The sequence below is a fragment of the Eublepharis macularius genome, chromosome 12 (assembly GCF_028583425.1).
Source record: "Eublepharis macularius isolate TG4126 chromosome 12, MPM_Emac_v1.0, whole genome shotgun sequence".
Classification (NCBI taxonomy): Eukaryota; Metazoa; Chordata; class Lepidosauria; order Squamata; family Eublepharidae; genus Eublepharis; species Eublepharis macularius.
The window spans coordinates 63188245-63210918 of record NC_072801.1 but is presented as its reverse complement, the minus strand read 5'-3'; the positions used below and the strand labels follow the sequence as shown (position 1 = coordinate 63210918).

At 45.5% G+C, this 22674-nt stretch overlaps 3 protein-coding genes across 6 annotated transcripts; 1 reads left to right on the top strand and 2 right to left on the bottom strand.

Annotated features, from left to right (window-relative positions):
* Window positions 1-1010: 1010 nt before the first annotated feature.
* Window positions 1011-9315, bottom strand: LOC129340562 (zinc finger protein 24-like). The gene is made up of 5 exons (XM_054995430.1): window positions 9229-9315; window positions 7010-7953; window positions 4764-4881; window positions 3490-3973; window positions 1011-2280 (listed from the first exon to the last, which is right to left on the bottom strand). Exons 2-5 carry the CDS (start codon window positions 7799-7801, stop codon window positions 2265-2267), a joined length of 1410 nt encoding a protein of 469 aa, XP_054851405.1. The 5' UTR covers window positions 7802-7953; window positions 9229-9315; the 3' UTR covers window positions 1011-2264.
* Window positions 9316-9502: 187 nt separating this feature from the next.
* Window positions 9503-18703, top strand: LOC129340256 (translational activator of cytochrome c oxidase 1). Of its 3 annotated transcripts, none has more exons than XM_054994940.1 (6): window positions 9503-9580; window positions 13153-13371; window positions 14329-14435; window positions 15408-15538; window positions 17130-17307; window positions 17979-18703. In XM_054994940.1, the coding sequence occupies exons 2-6, from the start codon at window positions 13155-13157 to the stop codon at window positions 18177-18179; spliced, it is 834 nt and encodes a 277-aa protein (XP_054850915.1). In that variant the 5' UTR covers window positions 9503-9580; window positions 13153-13154; the 3' UTR covers window positions 18180-18703. The 3 variants fall into 3 exon arrangements, with proteins under 3 accessions (XP_054850915.1, XP_054850914.1, XP_054850916.1); XM_054994939.1 differs by lacking the exon at window positions 9503-9580 and adding an exon at window positions 11771-11791; XM_054994941.1 differs by lacking the exon at window positions 9503-9580 and adding an exon at window positions 12008-12027.
* A 5-nt stretch (window positions 18704-18708) lies between these two features.
* On the bottom strand, window positions 18709-22650 carry TBRG1 (transforming growth factor beta regulator 1). Of its 2 annotated transcripts, none has more exons than XM_054994937.1 (2): window positions 22558-22650; window positions 18709-21862 (listed from the first exon to the last, which is right to left on the bottom strand). In XM_054994937.1, exon 2 carries the CDS (start codon window positions 21809-21811, stop codon window positions 20789-20791), a length of 1023 nt encoding a protein of 340 aa, XP_054850912.1. In that variant the 5' UTR covers window positions 21812-21862; window positions 22558-22650; the 3' UTR covers window positions 18709-20788. The 2 variants fall into 2 exon arrangements, with proteins under 2 accessions (XP_054850912.1, XP_054850913.1); XM_054994938.1 differs by lacking the exon at window positions 22558-22650 and adding an exon at window positions 22460-22510.
* Window positions 22651-22674: the final 24 nt, after the last annotated feature.

The following is a 22674-nucleotide window of genomic DNA, read 5'->3' as shown; positions in this document are numbered from 1 at the left end:
TTGCAGATGGGGAAGGGAAGACAGAGAATAAGGCCTTGCTTACAGCAACTAAGTTTATGGATGAGTTTACACTACTGGCCACTGATCACATGAGCAGCTATAGTATGAAGCTGATCTTTCTCTATTTTAAAAGCTTGTTTACATTCTGTTTCAAAGACCAAGTGGGTCAGGTCAGAATGTAATCTTGTCCCCCACACTTTCTCCCAAATCTCTTAAAAACAACCACGGGAATTTATATCCCACCCAGGGCTCATTTTGAGGGGGAATGCACAGGAATGCAGTTCTGGCAGTTCCCCAAAGAGGTCACATGCCAGGTGGCCCCACCCGAGTCTCGGCCATTTGGCCCGTTTCGGCCTGGACTGGGGCTGAAATGGCCCGGATTGGGCCGTTAACGGGTGGTAGATTACTCTACTGCTCAGCAGTGGCCTGATCCTGACCATTTTGGGCCCTTTTTGGCCATTTTCAGCCCCTTTTTGCCATTTTGGGCCCAATTTCAGCCCTGAATGTCCAGGATTGGGTCCAAAACAGCCAGGATAGGTGATGCCAGGGGGTGTGGCATATGCAAATCAGTTATGCTAATCACACTTCTGGTGATGTCAAGGGGTGTGGCAAATGCTAATGAGTGCCTCCAGCCCTTTTTCTACAAAATGACCCCTGATCCCATCCATAATGGTATTCTTAGTAGTTCAGATAAGGGACCCAGGGAGTCAACACAGACCAGATTGACACCTGCCTGGTTTCAGCAGAATGAATACTAAAGTGCACTTCAACACTGGGACCCTACGGTACAGACAGGTGACCATATGTCGTCACATCCTCTGCTGTGACTATTCTGATGTGTTAAAAAAATATTCCGAATGCTATTCCAAGGAACTTCAGAGTCCACAAACTTCATAAATTACAGATTTTTAAAAAAATGCTGTGCACTTCTGCTGTGTTCCTTTCATGGATCATGAATTATGGTTAGAATAGGTCCATTGCATGCTTGAAGCAAGAGCCGTGCTACTTGGTGAGGGTGACGCCGACCCTATTTTTTATTAGGACAGATGGGTGAATGACTGACATGGTATATATCCAAACTTTGTAATGCTTTTCCAGGAAAGTCAGAAATAAGTTAAGCAGCTCCAGAGTCAACATCTTAAAAAGTAACCCTTTTAAAACAGAAACTCAACAGCCAAGCTGACCATCTGAACACAGAAATAGTAAAGGCATGCTCAGCAGGAACAATTGGCCAGGAACAATCAGATCACTGGGGGACCTGAGGGAGCCTTCCTTGGCACGTTCACAGAACAGCACACCAGCTGTTACCAACAGCATGAGGCCAACATGTTTCTGGTTTCTCCACCCATGCCGCCGACACAGATCACCAACTTACCAACCAGGCATGGTAGCTTGTGCCTTGGTAATAATGTTTATCTCCATGCTACGAAATCAAAAGCAACACACGTTCATTTCGGCACTTCGAGCTGTGCAAGCAGGCCAGGGCAGCGCTTCTCTTGGCAGGTGGCAACCTTCGCATCCTAGAGTTTATTTCAAGGTGAATCAGATGGCACTTTGTTTGGAGTGGTTTTGGCGCAGAGTATGGAAACTGACCCCAAATGCAGTGGGGGCCAGTTTGCTCCTGCTGGCCCTTCTATTTCTCTGTCCCTGCAGCATATTTCACTCTCAAAAAGCTCACGGGGAAAATGGTTAACTTCAGTCAATGATACCGCAAGGTAGCAAAAGCTTACTTCCAGTTGTGCAGTGCAAGGTCAAAATACACAGCTGTGCTATTATGCTTTCAGCCGATAACCACCATTATTACGGTGACCTGGTGCACCACCTGCCGCATGTAGGCAACTCAAAAATCAACAAACTGTGCAGAGGTCATCTGGCAATAACCCTATTCAAAAAGTCTTAGCATTCCCCCCACTCCATCCTTCCAGCAACACCTGCTAGTCTGTGCTTATCACTCTGGCAGTGCATAAAAAGACGGCATCCACCTCAATTGGCACATGTTGCTTGGATCATGTTTCTCCCCCTCAAGTCTTTTGCCAAGTGATGAAACTGACAAGAGTTCTTTTCCCCACCCTGATAGAAGCAGAGATCCCTGAAAATGGCTTGTCTTCGGCTCATCAGCAGATTCAAAGTCCACCCAAGCACGGAATGCTGACATTCTGAGCCTTACAGTGCAACATGCAGCCACTCTTGTCCTCTGAATTGCAGGGTAAAAATGCTTCCACATGCTCCATCTACCGAACAATCTAGCCATGTTGGATGCTTCATCAAGACCTTCCTTGGCTGCAACCAAAGCACAGAGTACATGATTAGAACAAGCAAGTTGAGAGTTGCCCTCAAAACTGAACATAAGCGGGGCCCATGGCTGAGAAGAGATTAATATGTGGCACAGCCTTCCTCTCATGATAGAAAACTGTCATGCCAAGGAAAAAGATGCATTTCAGGGAACCCTGAGGTTTTGGGAAAGACTTTATTGGGTTCTGACTCAAGAAGGTAATAGCAAACAAGCTGCCCAGAAAGAAATCCACTGTTCTGCCTCATTGCCCTGGAAGTGTTGCCTGTTTTACATAATTAATCTCCTCCTCCCAAGCTATGCATTTGTTCTAGTCAGGGGCTACTATGGTACTCAAATTCCTCTCTCTGAACAAGCTGAGTAGTTTCCCTGTATACATTTGCCCAGGAAAACATCCTTTCAAATCCCCTGTGGGATCGCCTTCCTTGCTTATCCATCCCCGCTTCCGAAGGCCAGTTCTTCCCCATCCCTAAAACCAGCAATAAATTCCAAAGTAAAAATGCATGTGTAAGCTCCAAGGAAAGATCAGCCCAAGGGGGGAACCAAACATACTACCAACACCTGACACCCATTTTAAAGCTTAACCAGATCACCACATTCCAATCTCAACAGAAAGATAATGTAAGACTTCTAAAAAGGCCTAGCCAGACCCATTTCAAATATTACTCTGTTGATGTGAATGCTGCCCATAAGACAACCCAGTGCCCATTAGAATGATTAAATGCACCTGGGCAGCCCTTTTCCAGAAAACAGGAGAGGACAGGGGTCTCTGGCCTGGCTAAGATCCACCTGCACCCTATGGACAATGTTTCACAAACATCCCTAACCGCACAGAGATGTACTCATTCTGGATTTTCCTAATGCTAAATGGCTCTTGCAGCTGCTATTTTCTGTTTTGGGAAAACACATAGGACCCGTGAGGGCAAATATCAGGTCCACGGGGTTGTTAACAGATTAGAAAAAAGATGTGGAAAGATTTCAAAGCATGTGCTGCCTGTTTACACTGGTGGTCCAAACTGGAATTGGGCTCCTCTGCATTTGATTTTCTGGGGGTGGGAGCTCCGTTCACATGGCTCCCACCCAGCATCTTGTTTAGTTCTGCTATCAAATGCGCACATCTTATAGCAGGTCACACCATGTACTGTTGGGTTCCAAACGGAGACCCTAAAGAGGGGGAAAGGAAGGAGCCCAGCTCTTACCATGAGTGGCGTCTCTGGTGGTTCACCACATGTGAACGCCGTGTGAACCTCTTCCCGCAGTAAGCGCACTGGTGGGGTTTCTCTCCCGAGTGAATGAGGAGGTGTTTCGTGAGGGTCGTGTTCCGGTTGAAGCTGTTTCCACACTCAGGGCACTGGTATGGCTTCTCACCCGTGTGGATCCTTTCATGCCTGATGAGGTCCCACTTCTTACGGAATCTTTTCCCGCATTCCTTACAAAGGTGCCGTTTTACTTCTGGGTCAGCTAGGATCCTGTCAAGGCCTTTGTCCTTCAGCACCCTCACTGAAAGACAGCTCTTCTGCTCCCTCCCTAGACTGCGCTCGCTCACGTATGCTCTTTTCAGGTCGGCTCTCTGGAAAGCGTCCTCTTTAAATCGTCCTTGAGGCCTCCTTCCTTGCTCTTCAGCCTCTGACTCTCCCTGGTGCACATCCTTGGCTCCAGTTCTGCTTGCAAAGTTGCTATCCGCTGGGAAGAAAACCATCCGATGAGTCATGTAAAGAAGCTAGTATGCTGCAGAGTGTCAGACAAGGGAGGCCTGGGTTCGAATCTCCACTTTACGGTGCAGCACCGTAAAGTAACTTTTGGCCACTTACTTTCTCCTGTTTCCCCCCTTCCCTTCTGTAACTTTCCCAATAAAAATGTGGAATAGGATCTATCCTTCACAGCATCTGAAGAAGTGAGCTCTGATGCATGAAAACTTGTATTGCATCAATGCTATTAGTCTTCAAAGCTGCCACCCGATCTTAGTTCACTTACTTTCTGTTAGCCTAAGCTATCTCACATGGTTGCTGTGAGGATAAACTAGATGGGGAAAGAACCCTTGATGCTACTCCAAGCAACTTGGTGGAATGGTGGGATAGAATGTAAATGTAAATGTGTGCGCGTGCGCGCGCAACATCCAGCATCCTGAGAAACTCTGTTTTAATTTTGTCAAAAGCAAATCTCTAAGCCTTTAAGGCATTTTGCGCATGTGCAAGCAATGCAGGCACTGTGCTACAGCAGCAGCTAAGGGCCTACTAGGGATATCAGCTTCTTAGGCATGATGATGTGGGGTGGAGTATTTGGGGCGCTACGTACCATACTGAAAACTCCCCTGGGACCTTGGCCCTTAATTTATAACCCCCCCCCCCATTCTAGATAAAGCACCCGCCCTACATTCCTACGGATAGCTTCCCTTTCCGTGCAACAACACGATGCCTTCAGGCTGCCGATTTTTCCAGGGCAAGGAAGCTCCATCCCCAGAACTTGCAAGTACCTTCTGAGCAGTTATCAGCTTGGTTGGTCTCCTTGGGAGGGTGTCTCTGTGTTGTGTCGGACAGAGCCTGATCTACAATAGGGGAGTTTATGATCACCATCTCAACTGGCACTGTTATCTGAAAAAATAAAACCATGGAAGATTAGGGTAGCTGAACCAGAGTGAGAAAGAGGGCTATAACTAAACTCAAGATGCAGCCCCTACTTTCCCACTATAAGCAGGGAATAGGTGGTTGGCACAGAAGCTAAAGACTGTGTGGAATTTGGCATCCAGAGAAGCCTAGATTTTGTGTTTAATGAAAGCCCTGTTCCTAGCCCTTGTGTTTGGAGAGAGGAGCTTGTATGGGCCCAAAATTTTGAGAAGACAAAGCACGAAATTTCCCATGATTTGGTGACAAGATTTCCCACAGGAATACTGAAACTAACAACCCAAACATTTACCATAAGGAGCGCAATGTGTGGGTGCATAATGGTGACAGTTCACAGAGCATATGGGTTGGATCCAACCAGCTTTTCTGCTGGAAAAACAAGGAAGGGGAGGTGGTGGTGACCTCCATTTAGCAGCCACAAAGGCTGCTGTGAAATCAAGGGACCTCCATGTACAAAAGCCACGTGCAACAGAGGCTGGATTAAGGAAAGGACCTGGGTGAGACCGAGTGAAAAAATTAGCTGGATCCAAGCCTGTTCCCAAAGGATTTCTTGCCCCCCCCCCCACAAAATTCATGACATCAAGCAGAAGCTTTCTGGCCTAGAGTGGAAATGTTTGGTTCGAGGAAAAGGTATGTGCAATGGGGGTGGGAAACGATAGTCACTGTGGTTCCACTTGAACCCTCGAGTGACACAACTGCACAGTCCATTGTGGGAAGAGTTAGTTAGCATACCCCTTCCTGCCATATTTGAATTGGAAAGCAACAGCCACCCAATTCTGGCTGAAGCTGCCACTTTCCTCATCCACCGCGATGGAGTTGCACAACTGTGAACAGAGCTCGCAATTCAGGTTGATACAAATGCACCACCATGTGTTTCTGCCTGCTCAGCAAGCCCTGCCTGTATTGGCCAAATGAAGCTGCCTTATCCTGATTCAGCCCATTGGTCCAGCAAGGTCAGTACTGTCTATTTGGACTGGTGGAGGCTCTCCAGGGTCTCAGGCAGAGGCCTTCCACCTCACCCCCTACTTCATCCTTTTAACTGGAGCTGCTGGGGATTGAACTGGGGACCTTCTGCATGCTAAGCTGATGTTTGGGCAGCACCCCTCCCCTAACAGCATTCCCTTCTTGCTACAGCTAAATCCCTCCTTGGCATCTCTCATCTACATTTACTACACCATCCTCCTTGCTGGCTTTCTCAGTATTCAAATCCATCCCTAATAGGTCTATTGTACTTCTGCTTGTTTGCTAGGAACACATTTTCACTCTCCTCCTCCTCTAACACCTCATACTCCACGTTTCTCTTGCATCCTGTATCAAGTTTCTAGTCCATACAATGAAGCTGCCTTCTACTGAGTCAGATGCTTAGTCTGTCCAGGTTAGTATTGTCTACTGGGGCTGGCGGTGGCTTTCCAAGTTTTCAGGAAGAGGTCTTTCCCATCACCTACAACCTGATTCTTATCACTGGAGATACCGGGGATTGAACCTGGGACCTTCTGCATGCTAAGCAGATGCTCTATCACTGAGTAAGAGCCCCTCCATGACATTTGGGTAGGTTTACAAACAATTTATAACAGCTTGCATACTCAAGGGAATTCATGCTGCTGAAAAGAGGGCATGGCAAATTATCTATCAATGGCTTGGATCCACTGTAATTTCTGTGGATGGAAGGGATTTCTTTCGACAGAGCTTCACTTCCCCATCTCCCCTGCTTGCTGATATCCAAAATGCCTCTTGAAATGTTGCTTCTGGGAGATAGACAACCCCCCCTCCCCCGAATAGCATGAGAGGGGAATTGGCAATCCCTCTTCCATTCAATGTATCCAAGTCACTCTGTTTAATCTTCTTTTTAAAATAGTTCTAAACAAAATGGTGACTTTCAGGGCTGCCCTGACAAGATCAAAACAGTTTGCTATCCTCCTGGACATGCAGTTCATGTTTTTTGCCTGATTCCATAACTGTCTATGAAAGCAGGAAAACCAATGAGACAGACAGACACCAAAGTTGCTCTCGGTTTCCTCTACAACAATTAGCGATTCCTTCTTGCAGATCAAAACTTGAACTCTTTGTACTCAAAGATCAGAATTTAGAAATTCCTCACCTGCTGTTCCCATCTCTCAGTCACTTGTCGTTCCTGTAAAAACTCCTCAGCCAGAGCCACTGCTCGGTCACAGGTCTCTGGCCCACGTTCTCTAATCCAATTTTGCATTTCCTGTGGCAGAATTACAAGGAACTGCTCCAAGATTAATAAATCCAGGATTTGCTCCTTGGTCTGGCTCTCAGGCCTCAACCAACGATGGCAAAGTTCCTGTAGTTTCTGGCACGTCCCTCGTGGCCCCTCAGCATCTTGGTAACAAAAATGCCTAAAGCCTTGGCGGTGTGTCTCTGTGGCCATGTAATTATCCAGCCTCAAAATGGCCACCTTCACCTTCCCGTAGTCACCCTTGTCTTTTGAATCCAGGCTAAAATACGCCTGTTGGGCTTGCCCACTGAGAACAGGCATGAGCCGAGTCACCCACTCTTCCCTAGGCCACTGGGAGGCATCAGCCACCCGTTCAAAACTGGTCAAGTAGGCCTCAGTGTTGCCTGCTTGAGTGAGAGGAGGCAATTGAAAATTGTCCCATACTGGGGCAATCACAGGAGTTTGCACCACCTCCAATACCCGTTGCCACTGGCAATCCCAGCTTGGAAACGGTTCCTCTACCAGCTCCTGCTTCACCCTTGGCACTGGAGCCCCTCGCAATATCTCCTCAGTAGCCCCAGATTGGATTGTAGAAGGGACTTTTCCATCATCTTCTCTCATGCTGTTGTCTCCTTGCGCTTGAGCCTCTAATTTCACTCGAATCGGCAACGGGAGTTCCAGTCCTATAGTTTCTTCTGGAGAAGCGGCCATTTTATGTTGGTGTGAGGATATTTTTTCCTCAGAAGACTAGTTGGCTTTATCACAGCAAGAGTCTTAGTTTCTTCTGCTGAAGAGAAACTGTCAGGCTTCTAACTTTCGTCTGTGGTTAGAGAAATCTGTGGCAAGGCAGTGCAGGCATGAGCCTGTCAGGAAAACAGAAGAGTATTAGTTTTATTTGAGCAATATACTTCGAGCACAGCTGTTCCTCTTGGGGTTATCACCTTTATTTCCTGCCCCTTCCCTCCGTGTTCCTATCCATTCCCACTGTATAAAAGGAAGAAAAAAAAACAGCTGCACACAACATGGGAGTTAAAAGTGAACAACTTCATGCACTTAATTTCTATTATTACTTACACAAAACTGTGTACTTAGCACCTTACAGAGGAAGATACAAACATTAATAAGTCTTGCCCCTCCAAGGAGCTGAGAGTCTAACACAGAAATTGGGCAAAACAAGAATATCAAGACAGAAGAATGTGAGCAAACACAATGAAACATATTTATTAATAATGCATTTGTACCATGCTTTCAGTGTATTCTGATCACTTCACAGTTATTGCTTTCACCTTTATTACAACCCTGCAAGATACACCAGTATTATGGTTGTTGTGGGTTTTCCGGGCTGTATTGCTGTGGTCTTGGCACTGACGTTTCGCCAGCAGCTGTGGCTGGCATCTTCAGAGGTGTCACTGTGACACTGAGAGATCTCTGTCTTTTGGTGCTACACCTCTGGAGATGCCAGCCACAGCTGCTGGCGAAACGTCAGGAACTACAATGCCAAGACCACGGCAATACAGCCCGGAAAACCCACAACAACCATCGTTCTCCGGCCGTGAAAGCCTTCGACAATACATTACACCAGTATTATCACCCTCATATTGTGGCGGGGACAGATAAAGTTCAGTGGCTTGCCTAAGTGCGTTTGCTATAGAGGCCAGAGAGAGGTAAAGTTACTCAAAGCTCTAAGCCAATCCGCTGTCCGTCTGAATGCTGCTAAAGACGTAAAAGACCTTGCGGTAAAAGGCTGCAGGCACATTCACCTCCACAGGGATCAAGGACACCAGAGAACAGCATTTCCTAAAACCGGAGGCCGCGCAGGTGCGTTGCTTGGACCGTTACAGACAAGAATCAAGTCTACTCTGGTCTAATGGGAGCCACCAATCCGTGTCCAGCGGTCTTGAGAACGCTGCTCCAAAGTGAGAAATGCACCGCTAACTCTGACTTGGCTCCCCAAGCCCCACAGGAAATGGACTCACCACTAAAGAGACCAAGCAAGAACCCCTTACGGAAAACTTCCAAGGGTCCACATGGCTCTGGAATGGAGGGAGGTAGGGAGCTCGGGGGTCTCCCTAGCTTTAAATCCCAACAGTCTTTGCTGTTCCTGTCCCCTTTTCACACCCACCCCATATCGAACTCACCCCCCGTGCACATCACAGCCTCTGTCTCGCTTTGCAGTTGCTATTTTTTTAAAAATCAATAAAGCAAAACCCAAATTCACTTCCTTTCACATTTTGGGCGGAAAAGGAAGCAAAGTGGCATTTGCCCCTCCCCCGCATAGCTCCAAGCCTTTCTAGGAGCGCGGCTGCAGCTTTGACTTCTTTAACCCTTTCAGGAACTCGAGGCTCCTGCAGGATGCAATCCTGTGCTCATTTGCTCGAGTGCCATTAAAGCACCAAGTGGAGTTTGCAGGCGCTTGCTAATAGAGATGAAGTGATTATATCCTCTGCTTCTTTAAAAAACAAGACAACGGGGCTACGGTATATCGAGCAGGTGCGTAGCAAAGAGGAACCACAGGCGGATGCCACCGTGTCTGCAAGTGACGAGCAAAGGCGTCACCTGTTGAATTGCTGGCTTGCATCTACGGAGGGTACCTGGTGGGGTTGCCAATTCCAGCTAAGGAAATTCCTGGAGATTCCTGGGGACTCAACAGGGCATAATAGAGCACATCCTCTAAAGCTGCCCTTTCCTCCAGGGGTACTGATCTCTGTCAATCTGGCAGCTGTCAGATTTCACCAGGATTTTCTAGCCACTCATACAATATGCTGCAAATCTGAGGTCAAATATCCTGTTCTGACAGAAGTGTTTCCCCAGTTTCTTATGTAAATCTGCAGCTTGTTATATGCTGCAATAATTGTATTTAAAATAGAAAAGAGTCCAGTAGCACCTTTAAGACTAACCAACTTTACTGTAGCATAAGCTTTCGAGAATCACAGTTCTCTTCTTCAGATGCATGCAGTTGCATCTGAAGAAGAGAACTGTGATTCTCGAAAGCTTATGCTACAGTAAAGTTGGTTAGTCTTAAAGGTGCTACTGGACTCTTTTCTATTTTTGTTACGACAGACTAACACGGCTAACTCCTCTGGATCTAATTGTATTTAATAACTCTGCGTTTTGTTATGTCCCAGACATAACATGAACTGAATTGGCGATTTAGATTTCTGTCCCCTAACTCGGTCTACAGATGTGCTTCCTTGTTCTTACCCAAAACAAAGAGCAAATCGTATCTGACCTCCATTTATTTGAAATGGTACTTTCTGAAACATTCAAGAAGCATCGGTTTTCTGTGTGCAGGGAGCATCCTTTGGGAAACAGCAGCCTTCTTCACAGGAGGATGCTTGGCTTGGAACCTTCTAACATTCTGGGGGATCTCCCAACATTCTGCGATAGGTCTTGGTCCCTGAGTCAGCCATTTCTTGTGGCACCCTCTACCTATTCTCAAATTCATAAGTGCCCACAGAGATTCTTCAGCAACGTAGGAGATCCCTAATACAGAGATTAGAGTGGTGGACAAAAGAGGTTTGTGTTCAAATCCCTACTCAGCTATGAAGCTCACTGAGTGATCTCAGGGGCTGGCCACTCTCATCTTAGCCAGCCTCACAGGGTTAGTGTGAAGATAAAATGCAGAGCCATGTAGCCCTGAGCTTTTTGGAGGAAAGGTAATATAAAACATTACAGATGGGTAAATAGCAGCTCTATTCATCCAGTCTCTCAAAGAACCAATGCTAAAGTCAGCTTCCACACTACCATCCTGGCACAGAGTGAAAGTGCTGGCCTTAACAATCATTGTCAAAAGCTTTATAAGATCAACAGTCTGAATGAGCGTGAGCTGTTCCATTTAGTATGTCATTTGATACATTTACTGAATAGTAAAAAAGAAAGCAGAAATGCTGGGTGAAAGAGGTACAAGGAGATCGACTACGGTAAGAAAACATATTGTTGGTCATATCGCATATAATTTTTAATCCCTGATGTTGTTTGTATATGCTTTTTCACTTTTATGTAAGAAAGACAAGTATGTGCAAAACATACATTTAGTACACAAGATGGACAGTGAATAAAATAAAAAACCTCCCCCCGGTTTAAAATAAAATAAAAACCCACATCAGAATGTAGGAATGTTCTCAAGTGGCATTTAACCCGTTGATCCTTCAGTTTAAAAAAATCAGTTTATCTAGGGATGGAAAGAGATCTAGAGATCCAGAGTGGAAAATTCCTGGAGATTTAGGGGCTGGATCTTGGAAAGGGTACGGTTTGTTGAGGGGACGGAGCTCAGCAGATATAATGCCCTAGAGTCCACCCTCCAAAACAGCCACTTTCTCCACGGGAACTGTTCTCTGTGGCCTGGAAATCAGTTGTAATTCCGGGAGATCTCCACCCACCACTTAGAGGTTGGCAACCTCAGTTACTGCCCAACCAGTCTTGGCTCCCGGTGTACGTCTTCGTTCCCCAGCCAATATTAGATTTTCCTCTTAAAAAATCATTTCAGATGAGTAGCTATGTTAGCCTTTAAAATCAAAACAAAACAGCAGTCAGGTGGAACTTCAAAGAAGAGCAATATTTATTCCAGCATAAACATTTGAGAATCTTGGCGCTCCCGCATTGGAGCTATTCTGACACGAAGGGGTTAATTTCAGGCACCGCCTCCTGGGGTGGAGCTAGGACAGGAAGAATTCTGGGGGTCATTGCAGGAGCTACTGGAGGGTGAGTTAGGATGGTCGCCTGGGCGAGGAAGGGGGGGGGGGAATTCCATGGGCTAGAAGTGGGAGATTCTGGAAGTCAGAATCTGGGTTTGCTAACTGCACACACTGCAGGTTACAAGGCAGATTGTATGACTAACATGCATCAGCCACAAGCAGGCGAATTGCCCCTTCCGAATCTTTAAGTACACGTTTATGGGGAAAGTGAGAATTCTGATGCACGCCTATTATCCAATGCTCGTGAGTTCAGAAGCAGGGCTAGATAATTATTTAAGGTTTCTTTACTGGAAGGAGAGGAATGGATATGATTTTTGTGCCTGTGCGTGCCTTTTAGTAGGCTTAAACTCACTGTCTTGCAAATGTGATTCATTTATTTAAAAAACCCATTTTCTTATACCTAATTGGAGTTTGCTCTGATCTGGATAGCCCAAGCAAGCCGGATCTCGGAAGCTAAGCAGGGTCAGCCTTGGTTGGTAATTGGATGGGAGACCTCCAAGGAAGACCAGGGTCTCAGAGGCAGGGAATAGTAAACCACTTCTGTCTCTTGCCTTGAAAACCGCAGTAGGGGGGTGCCATAAGTCAGCTATGACTTGAGGACACTCTCCACCACCACCAATAGGAGCCCATGTAAAATATGGGGGTTCTATGTTGCATTTCGTGACACTGGGTTAAAACCAATGTGTTGACTGTCCTTTATTTGTTGCTCTGGAGCTGTGTGAAAAGGGAAGCAGTTTAAGGCATTGGAACCAGGAGGTCTAGAAATCTAAAACATTGTAAGGAAGAAAGAGTTGGTGCTGTGCTCTTTGAAGATCTTCCTGCACAATCAGTTCAAGCGAGTGTTTGTTAAGCTGTGTTGAGAACTGCTAAACACTGCCTCCATTTCCCCTTCCCTGTTGCCTAGGAAAATCTTGCTTCTCATTTGATGTGGTTCAGGAGTTCCTTCCTTCTTCATTTAGTGGATTAGAGTTTGTGTTCTAATATCTTTTGATTGGTTTCAAGATCTTTGTGAATTGATTTCTATTTATTTTTATATACAGAATGTAACAGTAATGTTTAACTCCAATTTAGTGCTTTCTTAGCATTCAAATTACATTTATGATTTCGTTATTCTCACAACAGCCCTGTAAAGTAGACCAATATTATTGTAGATAGAGGTTGCTAGGGCGCTTAAATAGCAGAGGCAGGATTTGAAGCAAGGCATTCCTGCTCTTTGCTAGGCTGTTCGCAGCACCTCCTTTTATTTAAAGTGGGAAACTTGAAATGTTCTAATACGGTATACTAATGGATGACCTATTCCATAGATGGTCCTTTTCATGGGTGTAATGTCCAAGATCCAATTACATACCTCTTTTTGTCTCATCCAAGCTATGTCTGTAGGCTTCACGCTTACGCGGGTGAATGCCCTCTTTCGCCAACATCTTTGGACGTTCCTGGACCATCCCAGTTGTACCATCCATGCCTCTTGCTCGGTGTTTGCTGGACACAACAAGTGGTCCAAAGTCAAACACGTCAAGGGACCCAAGGATACTGCTCGGAGCCGTGCCTTTCAGAAACTCAGCATGATGATCCGATTGGCTGTAAAAGGTACAACTCTAGTCCCCCCCCTACTTCTGTTAAATTTTTTAAAATAAGAGCTAAGATTTCCAAGAAACCAGGCATCTCTGCTGATGAGAACCAATGGAAGACATTTCTTTCTTGTGGTAATCCTCATTCTAGTTCTTGCTGTCCACTCTGGATGGCCAGGTTGGTCTTGGTCCAGAGAAACATGGGTTAGCATCTTTGTTCACCACTGAAACTTGTTGGGTGGCTTTGGGCCTGTCACATCTTTAATGTTGACCTCGCCTCCCAATCCGATCCCCTTTAAATCTCCCATGAAAGCAAAAGGCAAGGTAGTGTTATCAACTGTATCGCCATTCCACCCACTGTGGTAAGTAGATCCACCTATGTCCCATATTGCAGGTGAGGGGGTAGCAGTGGATGACTGGATTGGGGAGCTGTTGCTTTCATGAGAAATTTCAAAGTGCACATCTAGTTTATGTCTGGTCTATGGAGAGGCAACCCTATGGTAGTTCACCTCCCAGGATGATTGTGAGTATAAAATGGGGAAAGCTCATTTACCGTTGTTCGGAGCCCATTAGAGGAAGGATGGGATGGAGGCACAGTTAAGAATTATGTTCAATTTCTAGTATGAGTTTTAATCTGTTAGATTAGCATATATTTGCACAGGACTAGAACAATAGCTTTGAAGGGAAAGCAAGTTAGTTTTTAAATTACACAAATTGTACCATGCACTGTCTTAGAAAAGGCAATCCCTTCTCTGTGTGAGCAAAGGGGGGATGCCTTTTCTAAGATGTTTGCCCTCTGCAGAGTTTTAAAGTAGTCATATGTAAAAATAATTTTTAAGAAGGAATTTGCTGCTGGATTAATCTTTGTGGTTGAATAATAGGTTTTTAAATTGGTTAGTCAAACTGATCATCGGTTGATTAAAAGCTGGCGATCTAATAATAATCTGCTCTCTCTCTTCTTGCATTGCTTTGGCAGAAGGAGGTCCCAATCCAGAGTTTAACAGTAATTTAGCCAACATTATTGAGCAATGTCGGAGCAGAAACATGCCAAAAGCCTCCATTGAAGGAGCTATTGCTGGCGGGGTAGGTTTCTGAACTGCTTGGCTTCTTTTTTGAGAGTGCTGTGCTTTGAGAGAAGGAGAGTGATAACAACCTGGTAATGATCAGAAAGGACTTATTTACTATGTATTTACTACACACACACAAAATGAGAAATTAGCATGGTTGCTACGCTTTAGGAGACAAACAGTGCTGAGGACATCAGTTGAAGGAATAAAAAAAGAAACTGGGAAGAGGGGATTGGGGACATTGGTCCGCTCAAGCACCTAGATTTCTTATTTTTTAATTTACCCCTCCCCCCATTCTCTATGGAACATGTAATTAATAAATGTATAGTTAGAAGCCAGAATCTCCCAAAGGAAATTCCGGATAATACATGCAGGGAATACAGAATATGGATATGGAAGTATTTGGAATTGCATTACCGTTCAGGGGTGGTCTGTAATCCTTAATATTGTCTCAATAATCCCCCCCTTTCTATTTATTTGTCTTGGAGGAAAAATGAGACACACACACACACACACACCGCAAATTCCATTTGACTGCTGAGAATACAAGTCTTTTATTTTAAATTGCATGACATTATGAAGTAGTCTTATACCAAATTGGAACATTGGTCCATCCAGCACCATATTGTCTGACAGGCAGTGTGTCTTCAGGGTCAAGGGCAGAGAAGGGCATTTTTCACTGCCTGAGATTTTTTAACTGGAGATTTCAGGGACTGAAAGGAGACCTTCTGCCCACAGAACATGGGTTGGATCCAGCCACCTTTTTTGCTCCATCTTGGCCAATTCCCTGCCTCAGTACAACCTCCATCCCTCTTGGCTTCTCTCCTTGCAGGCCTCATGATCCCCATTTTGAGTTGTCTTCCCTTAGTCACTACTTGAATCTAATCCCAGCACTGAGCCTTAACGATGATATGGATTAGGCCTGAACACAAGGACGGGCATCGTATTGAGCTCCTCTAAAGAAAATACTGTTTTTTACTCTTTGCAGGATAGAACTAAATCCTCCTACCTGTTGTATGAAGCACGAGGCCCTGGCGGCTCCTCCTTTCTTATTGAGATACTGACAGACAACACAAAGAGGTCTTTCCATGATATTCGACGGCTTCTGAGCCAATACGGGTTAGTCTGGTGTGCAGAGGGCTAGCTCTGGCTGAGGTCTGAAGTGAGAGCAATGGCAACAGCTGAGAAGGAAGGCCTCCCACTGTTTTTAAAACTGGGAATGAAGTGTGTGTTTAAGACTGCAAAAAAATAGCACCCCGGAGGCGGGATATCTTGCCTCCCCCTTTCCTGCATCACAACTCAGATCTGAATTGTAACCTACACCTTGGCTGTTATTTGTATTTTTAAAAGCATCTGGAGAGTCATTTATTGGTCTGCTGTGGTCATGTTTGGTTTGATCCTTATAGGCACAGTTTCTCTGGTTGTCTTTTGGATTGAGGTATGTGTTCGTGTGTGCATGTCTAGCTGCTCACTAGACTAAAAGAGAGAATATTGGGGTTTTTTCCTGGTTTCCTATTGGAGAAGGGGAGAGACTGCAGTTTGGAGAAGTTGAATACTAGCAGGAGATTGGAAGTGAGATTCGTAGATATTTGGAGAAAGGCAATCAGACTCCATGGTGTAGTAAGGGGAGGGGGGGATTTTCCTTTCCAATGTTGTAATTTTTAAGAAGTGTGCAAGAGGCCGACCAAGACACTGCTTCACTTACCCTAAGCCATAACTTTCCCACAAGCCTCATAAGAAATATACAGCAAAGAGGACAGAAAGGAAAGGCATTTCAGAATGGAGAGAAGAAAACACAAAGGGCAGGAGCTCAGTCCGGACAGTTGTTAAAAAATAACCCACGAACGTTCACTAAGTAGAAGGAAACATTTCAGGAGATTTCCCCATTATGAAACCTCTTTTCCTAGCCATTTTTTCTTCATCCTTCCCTTTGCTCAGCTCAGCAGGACAGTAGCTAGACTCCTGACGCTGAGAGATCTCTTTAGGAATGGAGATCTCTTTTGGAAAGGGAGAAACTTTTAGTACATGAGAAAAACACCAGAGTCCACGTTCTCTAGAGAGGCTGACATCTACAAGAATAAACATGTTGGGCGGGTATGTAGGAGAACATAGGAAATCTACCCCTCCCCTCGCCATAATGGCAGTTTAGAGAGAGAATTGTGTGCCATGAGCTTGTAAGGTATAGATATGTGGAAGTGGGACTTTTGTCTTCTTAGGGAAATGAGTCCTCTCAGCAAATCATATTCCTCCTGTGGTAATAGTTTTGCCTATAGCTAGAACTTATTTGATGGAGCCAGGCTGCTTCTACACATGTTGGATAATGCACTTTCAATGCACATGAGTCATTGGTCGTAGTTGGATTTTCTTGTGCAAAACTGAAAAATTCCATTGCAAATGATCCCTAAAGTGCATTATCCAACATGTATGGAAGCACTCTGGCCAGTGTGGTGAAGTAGCTAAAGTATGCAGTTAACTCTGGGTTCAAGTCCCCACCCTACCACGATGATCCCAGGCTGACATTAGGCCAGTCACACACACACACAGTTTCACTTATATTGCAGAGTTCCTGCAGGTTAAAGGGAGGGTCCCTAAGGAACAAACGGCAGACAAAATCAAATGGATGAAGAAAATTAAATGATTCTTCGAGACTGGTTCCTAGATCTTGTGGTCCAGTCCCATTTATTTTCATATCCTATTGGGTTTCCTGCAGAGCAGCCCTTGCTGATGGAGCTCGGCATAACTTTGAGAAGAAGGGCATTATTGTGGTGAACATGAAGGACCAGTCTGGTAATTCTGTCAGCTTGGAACGGGCACTCGAGCTGGCTATCGAAGCTGGTGCTGAAGATGTTCAAGAAGAGGAAGATGAGGATGAGAAAATGATGCTTAAGGTGAGATCAGACACCGTTAGATGTGGGATAGAGATGCAGCAGCATGCTTTGCTGGGGTTGAGTGTAGCTGTGCTTTGACTTTAAAATACCACTCCCTTTTCTCAGAGGACCAAAGGGGCCTTCTTTCTAAGCTGCCTCATCCCTTCCACTCCCCCCCACAAGAATAAATACATTTTTCAGATGTGCATATTTATTCACTTGATAGTCCACCTTTCTCGCTGAGACTGAAGGCAGAATACAAAATTTTAAAACGATGCAATAAACATGCATACCCATACAATAATGCAATAAGGCTGAATTATAAATTAGAAAAGAAATGCAGTAGAACCAAGAAAATACGTACAGTAAACAGTGCAATCACGTAGTCCTATTTTCTTTATAAAACAATTTTGTTCTAGAGGCAGCAGAACTCTCCTCCCTCTTTTGCCAGTTCTTTCTCCTCTCCCCTAGAAAAAAGCTGTTCCTCTCTTGCCCAGGATTCCTTGTTCCCCAAGTTTCCACTAGATCCCTTTTCAGGGTATCAAGGATTTCTTCCTCCCAAACCTTTGCTGCTTCCCAGGGACCTGAACTAAACAACGTTCACGGCTGCGGTCAATGATTCCATGTTTGTTTTGGAGGTTGTAAAGGATTTGTGGGTGAATTTCTTTCTTCCTTCCCCTGTTTTGTTCCAGTTCATTTGCTCTGTGCCTACCTTGCGGCAAGTTCGTGAAAAGCTGAATGCAGTGGGCCTCTGCTCACATTCGGCCAGCCTTGAGTTTGTCCCGACTATTACTACCCAGCTGTCAGATGAAGAGATGGATCGGGCGGCACAGCTGCTACAGGCACTCGGAGACTGTCTGGATGTTGTACAAGTATATGATAACATTGCCTAAAATTAGAGCACATCTTTATAATACGCCCCCCTCTCTCTGACTTGCCAAAAATTTACAAATTGAGTGTTTGATCTTTCCTTGATGCCAGATATGGGCTGCCTCTTTTACCTGTTAAAATTTACAACAGTGGGTAAGGGTTACTGTTTGCTCCCTTGGGTTTCTCTCACAGGTACCATACTTCACCTTAAGGCAGGCCCACCAAATGTAACAAATTGCATCAAGGAATGAAGTGTGAATGGTGGGGGAATGTCAGGTACAGGCTCAAGGCCCTATTCGATGCACTTCTGCCTGGCAGGACAGGGAGTTCTGCCAGAAAGGCCAAAAAGTCTCTGGTTGAGACTTATGGTGTTCCCTGGTAGAGCACAACAACGGCAGCCACATTAACAGCGTTTCCAGCTTACCAATGACCTAGCACAGCTTCAAGGATGGCAGTGAACTGAAGGTATTCCTGAGCCAGAGATTGGTGTCACCGTTGAATTGCTTCCTGCGCTGCCCAAACCATCACAGGATCATTCACTTCTTAAATTTTCCTTCCGATGTTATTTCTCTGTGTGATCGACTGGTGACCATGCAAAATACATGCTTTTGACAGCATTAATGTATGCATGCATTTGGAAGGTACACCTTAACTGGAAGAGGGGAGTAATTGGAACTTGTATGCAGAGGCATTTTTGGTTTTCAGGGTAGTGAATATGTGTGTAACAAATCCTCTTTGCTTTCAATGGGAGACTTGTATATTGGCAATGTTCTCGTTTCAAAAGAAATACTCAGGACTTACATCTGAGCAAGAGCACTCTAAAGAACCACCTTCAAACGAAAGGCCATTTTGCTTTCCAAATTCACTAGAATGTTTAGGGAGGCAGGTTTTGCAGATTTCTACTCTTGTCTTCTGTCGTATCCCCAAATGTATCCCTTCCACAGTACGGTGCAATGTTGACAGTGTTGGACTAGGATATGGCAGAACTAAGTTTGAATCCCCACTCTGCTATGGAAGCCTGCTAGGTGACCTTGGTCAAATCACGCAGGCTAATCTATTTCACAGGGTGGTGGTTGTGAGGATAAAATGGAGGAGAGAATAATGCTGTAAGCTGCTTTTGGGTTGCCAATGGGGAGAAAAGCAGAGTATAAATATCCAAGTTCTGTGCACACTATATAGTCTCTGCTCTGGAGTGCGCTTCCTCTTACGCTAGCTAGCACTTCCATTTCACAATGATCGTTGAAAACCACCAGTCTTATGCAAACAAGAGTTGCTAGCACAAGAAAAGCATGCTCTACAGCAGAGACAATGTAGAGCGCACAGAACTGGTTCATAGGATCTAAGCCCAAATAAATCCTTTCTATAGGAAGTGGAAAGTCACTAAGCAGGTGTCTCTGTCAGTGCTGTTATCTGGGGCAAGAGCTGTATGCATTCCTGACAGCAAACAAACATTTGCTGTTTGGATTAGGGAACAAAAAGGGCAGACTGTACCCTTTCTAATGACAGAGAAGAGCCATGGAAAAACCCAGTTATTTGAGCATGGGAGGGAGCTTTTGAATTATTTTGGGCCTCCACTAATTCCTGGCTTCCAAGCAACCTTGGCAACACCAATGATGGCTTGTCCACAGCTGGAAAAGAGTAAAAGGCAAGTTATATGTAGATAATTTCAATGAAAAGAGGGATTTAGTTGTTCAGAACATGTTTCATGGTGGATAGGTCTAGCCAATGGCTACTAGCCATGATGACCTTCAGGGCATCTGATTGGCTGCTGTGTGAAATGAAGCTAGATCAGTTGGGCTATTGGTCTGATCTAACAGGGCACCTCTTATGTTAATTTCTAAAGTATTTGGACAAGTTTCAGAACTTTCGTGACAATCTGAAACATATACGTCCCACACATTAGCATGGTAACACATCAAAAAACGGCCCAGCCATGCCACGCCATCCTGTAACCATCAGTTCTTTGTCTCTCACAAGTCACCTCTTGCATCCTAGAACAGCCATGCATGCCTTGGTGGTTTTACCAACACTGGCCTCAGGCCTGGCTTGGAAAAAAGAAAAACCAACTAATCATGCTGAAGCATGGGAGCAGGAGGTGGGGGGGCTGAATGGTTAAGCAGGGTGACACAATTCTTTTTCTGAGTCTATTACGAGTCTATGGGAAACTGCACAGTTTCCTGGCATTCGCATGGTTACACACAGACATTTGTAAAGCCAGAGGGGAAGTTTACACAACCTTTTTCCTATCCTAAATCATAATTCTCCTGTGAAATCTGAAGCTTGACCACATCAGCAAATACCCATGCTTAACTCAGATTCAAAGAAGATACCAAATCTGTATCAGGTCATGGGGATGTATTTACAAAGCATTTTTACAGAAAGGTAACAGTAAAAGCACCAGGGGTTTCCCCCCTATAGTTAATTTTATTAATAAATGTTTGAAGAATTTGTCTCAAGAATCTGTTAAAGTAGGTATACCACTATCTTATAACTATCTGCCTCTGCAGACCATGTGAGCCACTCTCCAAATTGTAGGACAAGCAGTTTAGGACGTTCATGCAATTTTCAGCCACAGAAAAGTTTAAGGGCAGTAGGGGATACCTTCTGCTCCACGGTGCACATCTGGAAAAATTTAGTCAGTGTCACTTTCTGGACTCTGGGGAATGGGGGACCCCCCAGATGGAGCACATGGCAGAAAGAGTTCTGCATATCCGTTACCACTGGGGGGAGAAGGAGTGGTTGCTGGGAAGTCCAAGCCCACAGGCCCGGCCAAGCCTTGGTTCTGGAAAGCCTCGTAATCGGTGCCAGGGTTTCCTGAAGGTAACCCCTCGGGTGGTGGCCCATCTGCTGGGCGGCACACCTCAAAGCGGAACCAGCGGTAACCAGCACACTTGCGTGCCCCTGGACAGCTCTGGATGAGATGCTGGATGGCTGGGTGCGAGAGACCAAAGAACTCAGCACCTGCTGGATCCAGCTGTGCTGCACCCACAGCTTCCAGGAGCTGAGCATGACAGGCGTCAGGTGTGGGGCCAGCAACAACACAACCTGGCTCATCCTCAGGTGCAATTTCAAAGCGTGGCCCAGCACCGCCATCCTTGATCTGGCAGGTATAGAGGCAGCGGCGCACCGGCCTGCGGGCACTAGCAAAGATCCTAGTGCTGCAGTACCCAACAGGGTAGATGGCACTCTCTGTGTGGAATCCAGGACGGTCAGAGACAATTTCACCCAGGCTGTAGACAGTCAGTGAACCCAATGTAATGGGAAAAACAGGACGGCCAGAAGGATCTAAGGGAAGCGGTGGAACCAGCCTGCGGACTCCCGGCTCTGTTGCTGCCCTACGCCTGGATGCTCGACCATTTTCTTTGCCTTTGCGCTCTCGGCGTGGCTTGCGGATAGTTGGCTCGTCTGGGGAGGGCTGTGAAACAGCAACTGCAGCGTGCACAGGAGACTCATCGTCAGCTAGGGCTTGGGCTTGCAATAACCGGGCGAGCAGGAAACGGCGCTCTTCCCGCACACGCAGGTATTTTGCCTCAAGCCGGGCAATCTCATCACACAGAGCTGCGTTCTCATAAACGAGTACCTTGGCTGCACGGCGCAAACGCTGGAACTTCAAACGATAGCGCTCACCTTGATTTTTCCGTGGAGCTTTCTTCATTGTGAGGCAAGGGCTAGGCAGTAGGTTAACAGACCTGACGAGGGAAGAAACCTAGGGAAGAAAACAGTCGTAAAGGTGGTTTCAGTATGGATTTTGTTTCTATGCCAACCCTATTTCTCAAAATGCAAACACTAAAGTATTAAAAACTCAATACAGTAAGGATGTACCTACTATAGTTAGTTTCAGCAGATGGCTGTGCTGGTCTGCAGTAGAAGAGCAAGAGCTGAGTGCAGTAGCATCTTAAAGTCCAACAAGATTTATCTGAGTCCAGTAAGCTGTTGAGAGTCATGCTCCCTTCAACAAATACCTCTTGAAAGCTTATACCCTGGAAATCTTGGTTTTTTAGGTGCTACTGGACTCAAATCTTGCTCACCATACCAGCCAATAAAATTTTTACCTCCTACGTTTCTTCTACAGATTTATTCAGACAGGATCCTTGTAATCTAGGCACAGACCCAGGCCTGCTTAATTTCAGCAAGGCTGAATATTTGGATAATTTCCAAATATCCACTGAGCATTTTGTATCTCCACGTCTCAAGAGCAACATCCTCAAGTATGTAAGCATCAGAATGGTTTATCCAGACGGGCTTCTGCTTGCACGTGATGCCCGAGGTTGGATTCCAAGATACCCCGGAATTTTAAAAATACCTGGGAACGCTCTTCTCCAGAAAGAAGCAACGGGAAATTCAGATAAATGGAAGGCATGGCCAGTTTCTACATGGGGTTCAGAGTTAAGCAGATCTCACCTTCCCGGGCAAATACTTCAAGATCGCGCGCAACACAAGCCCATCTCGCCATGCCTGCCTTTGGCTTCTCACCACTGGCCCGCAGCTTCTTCCTTCTTTCTTCAGCTCTAGCAGGAA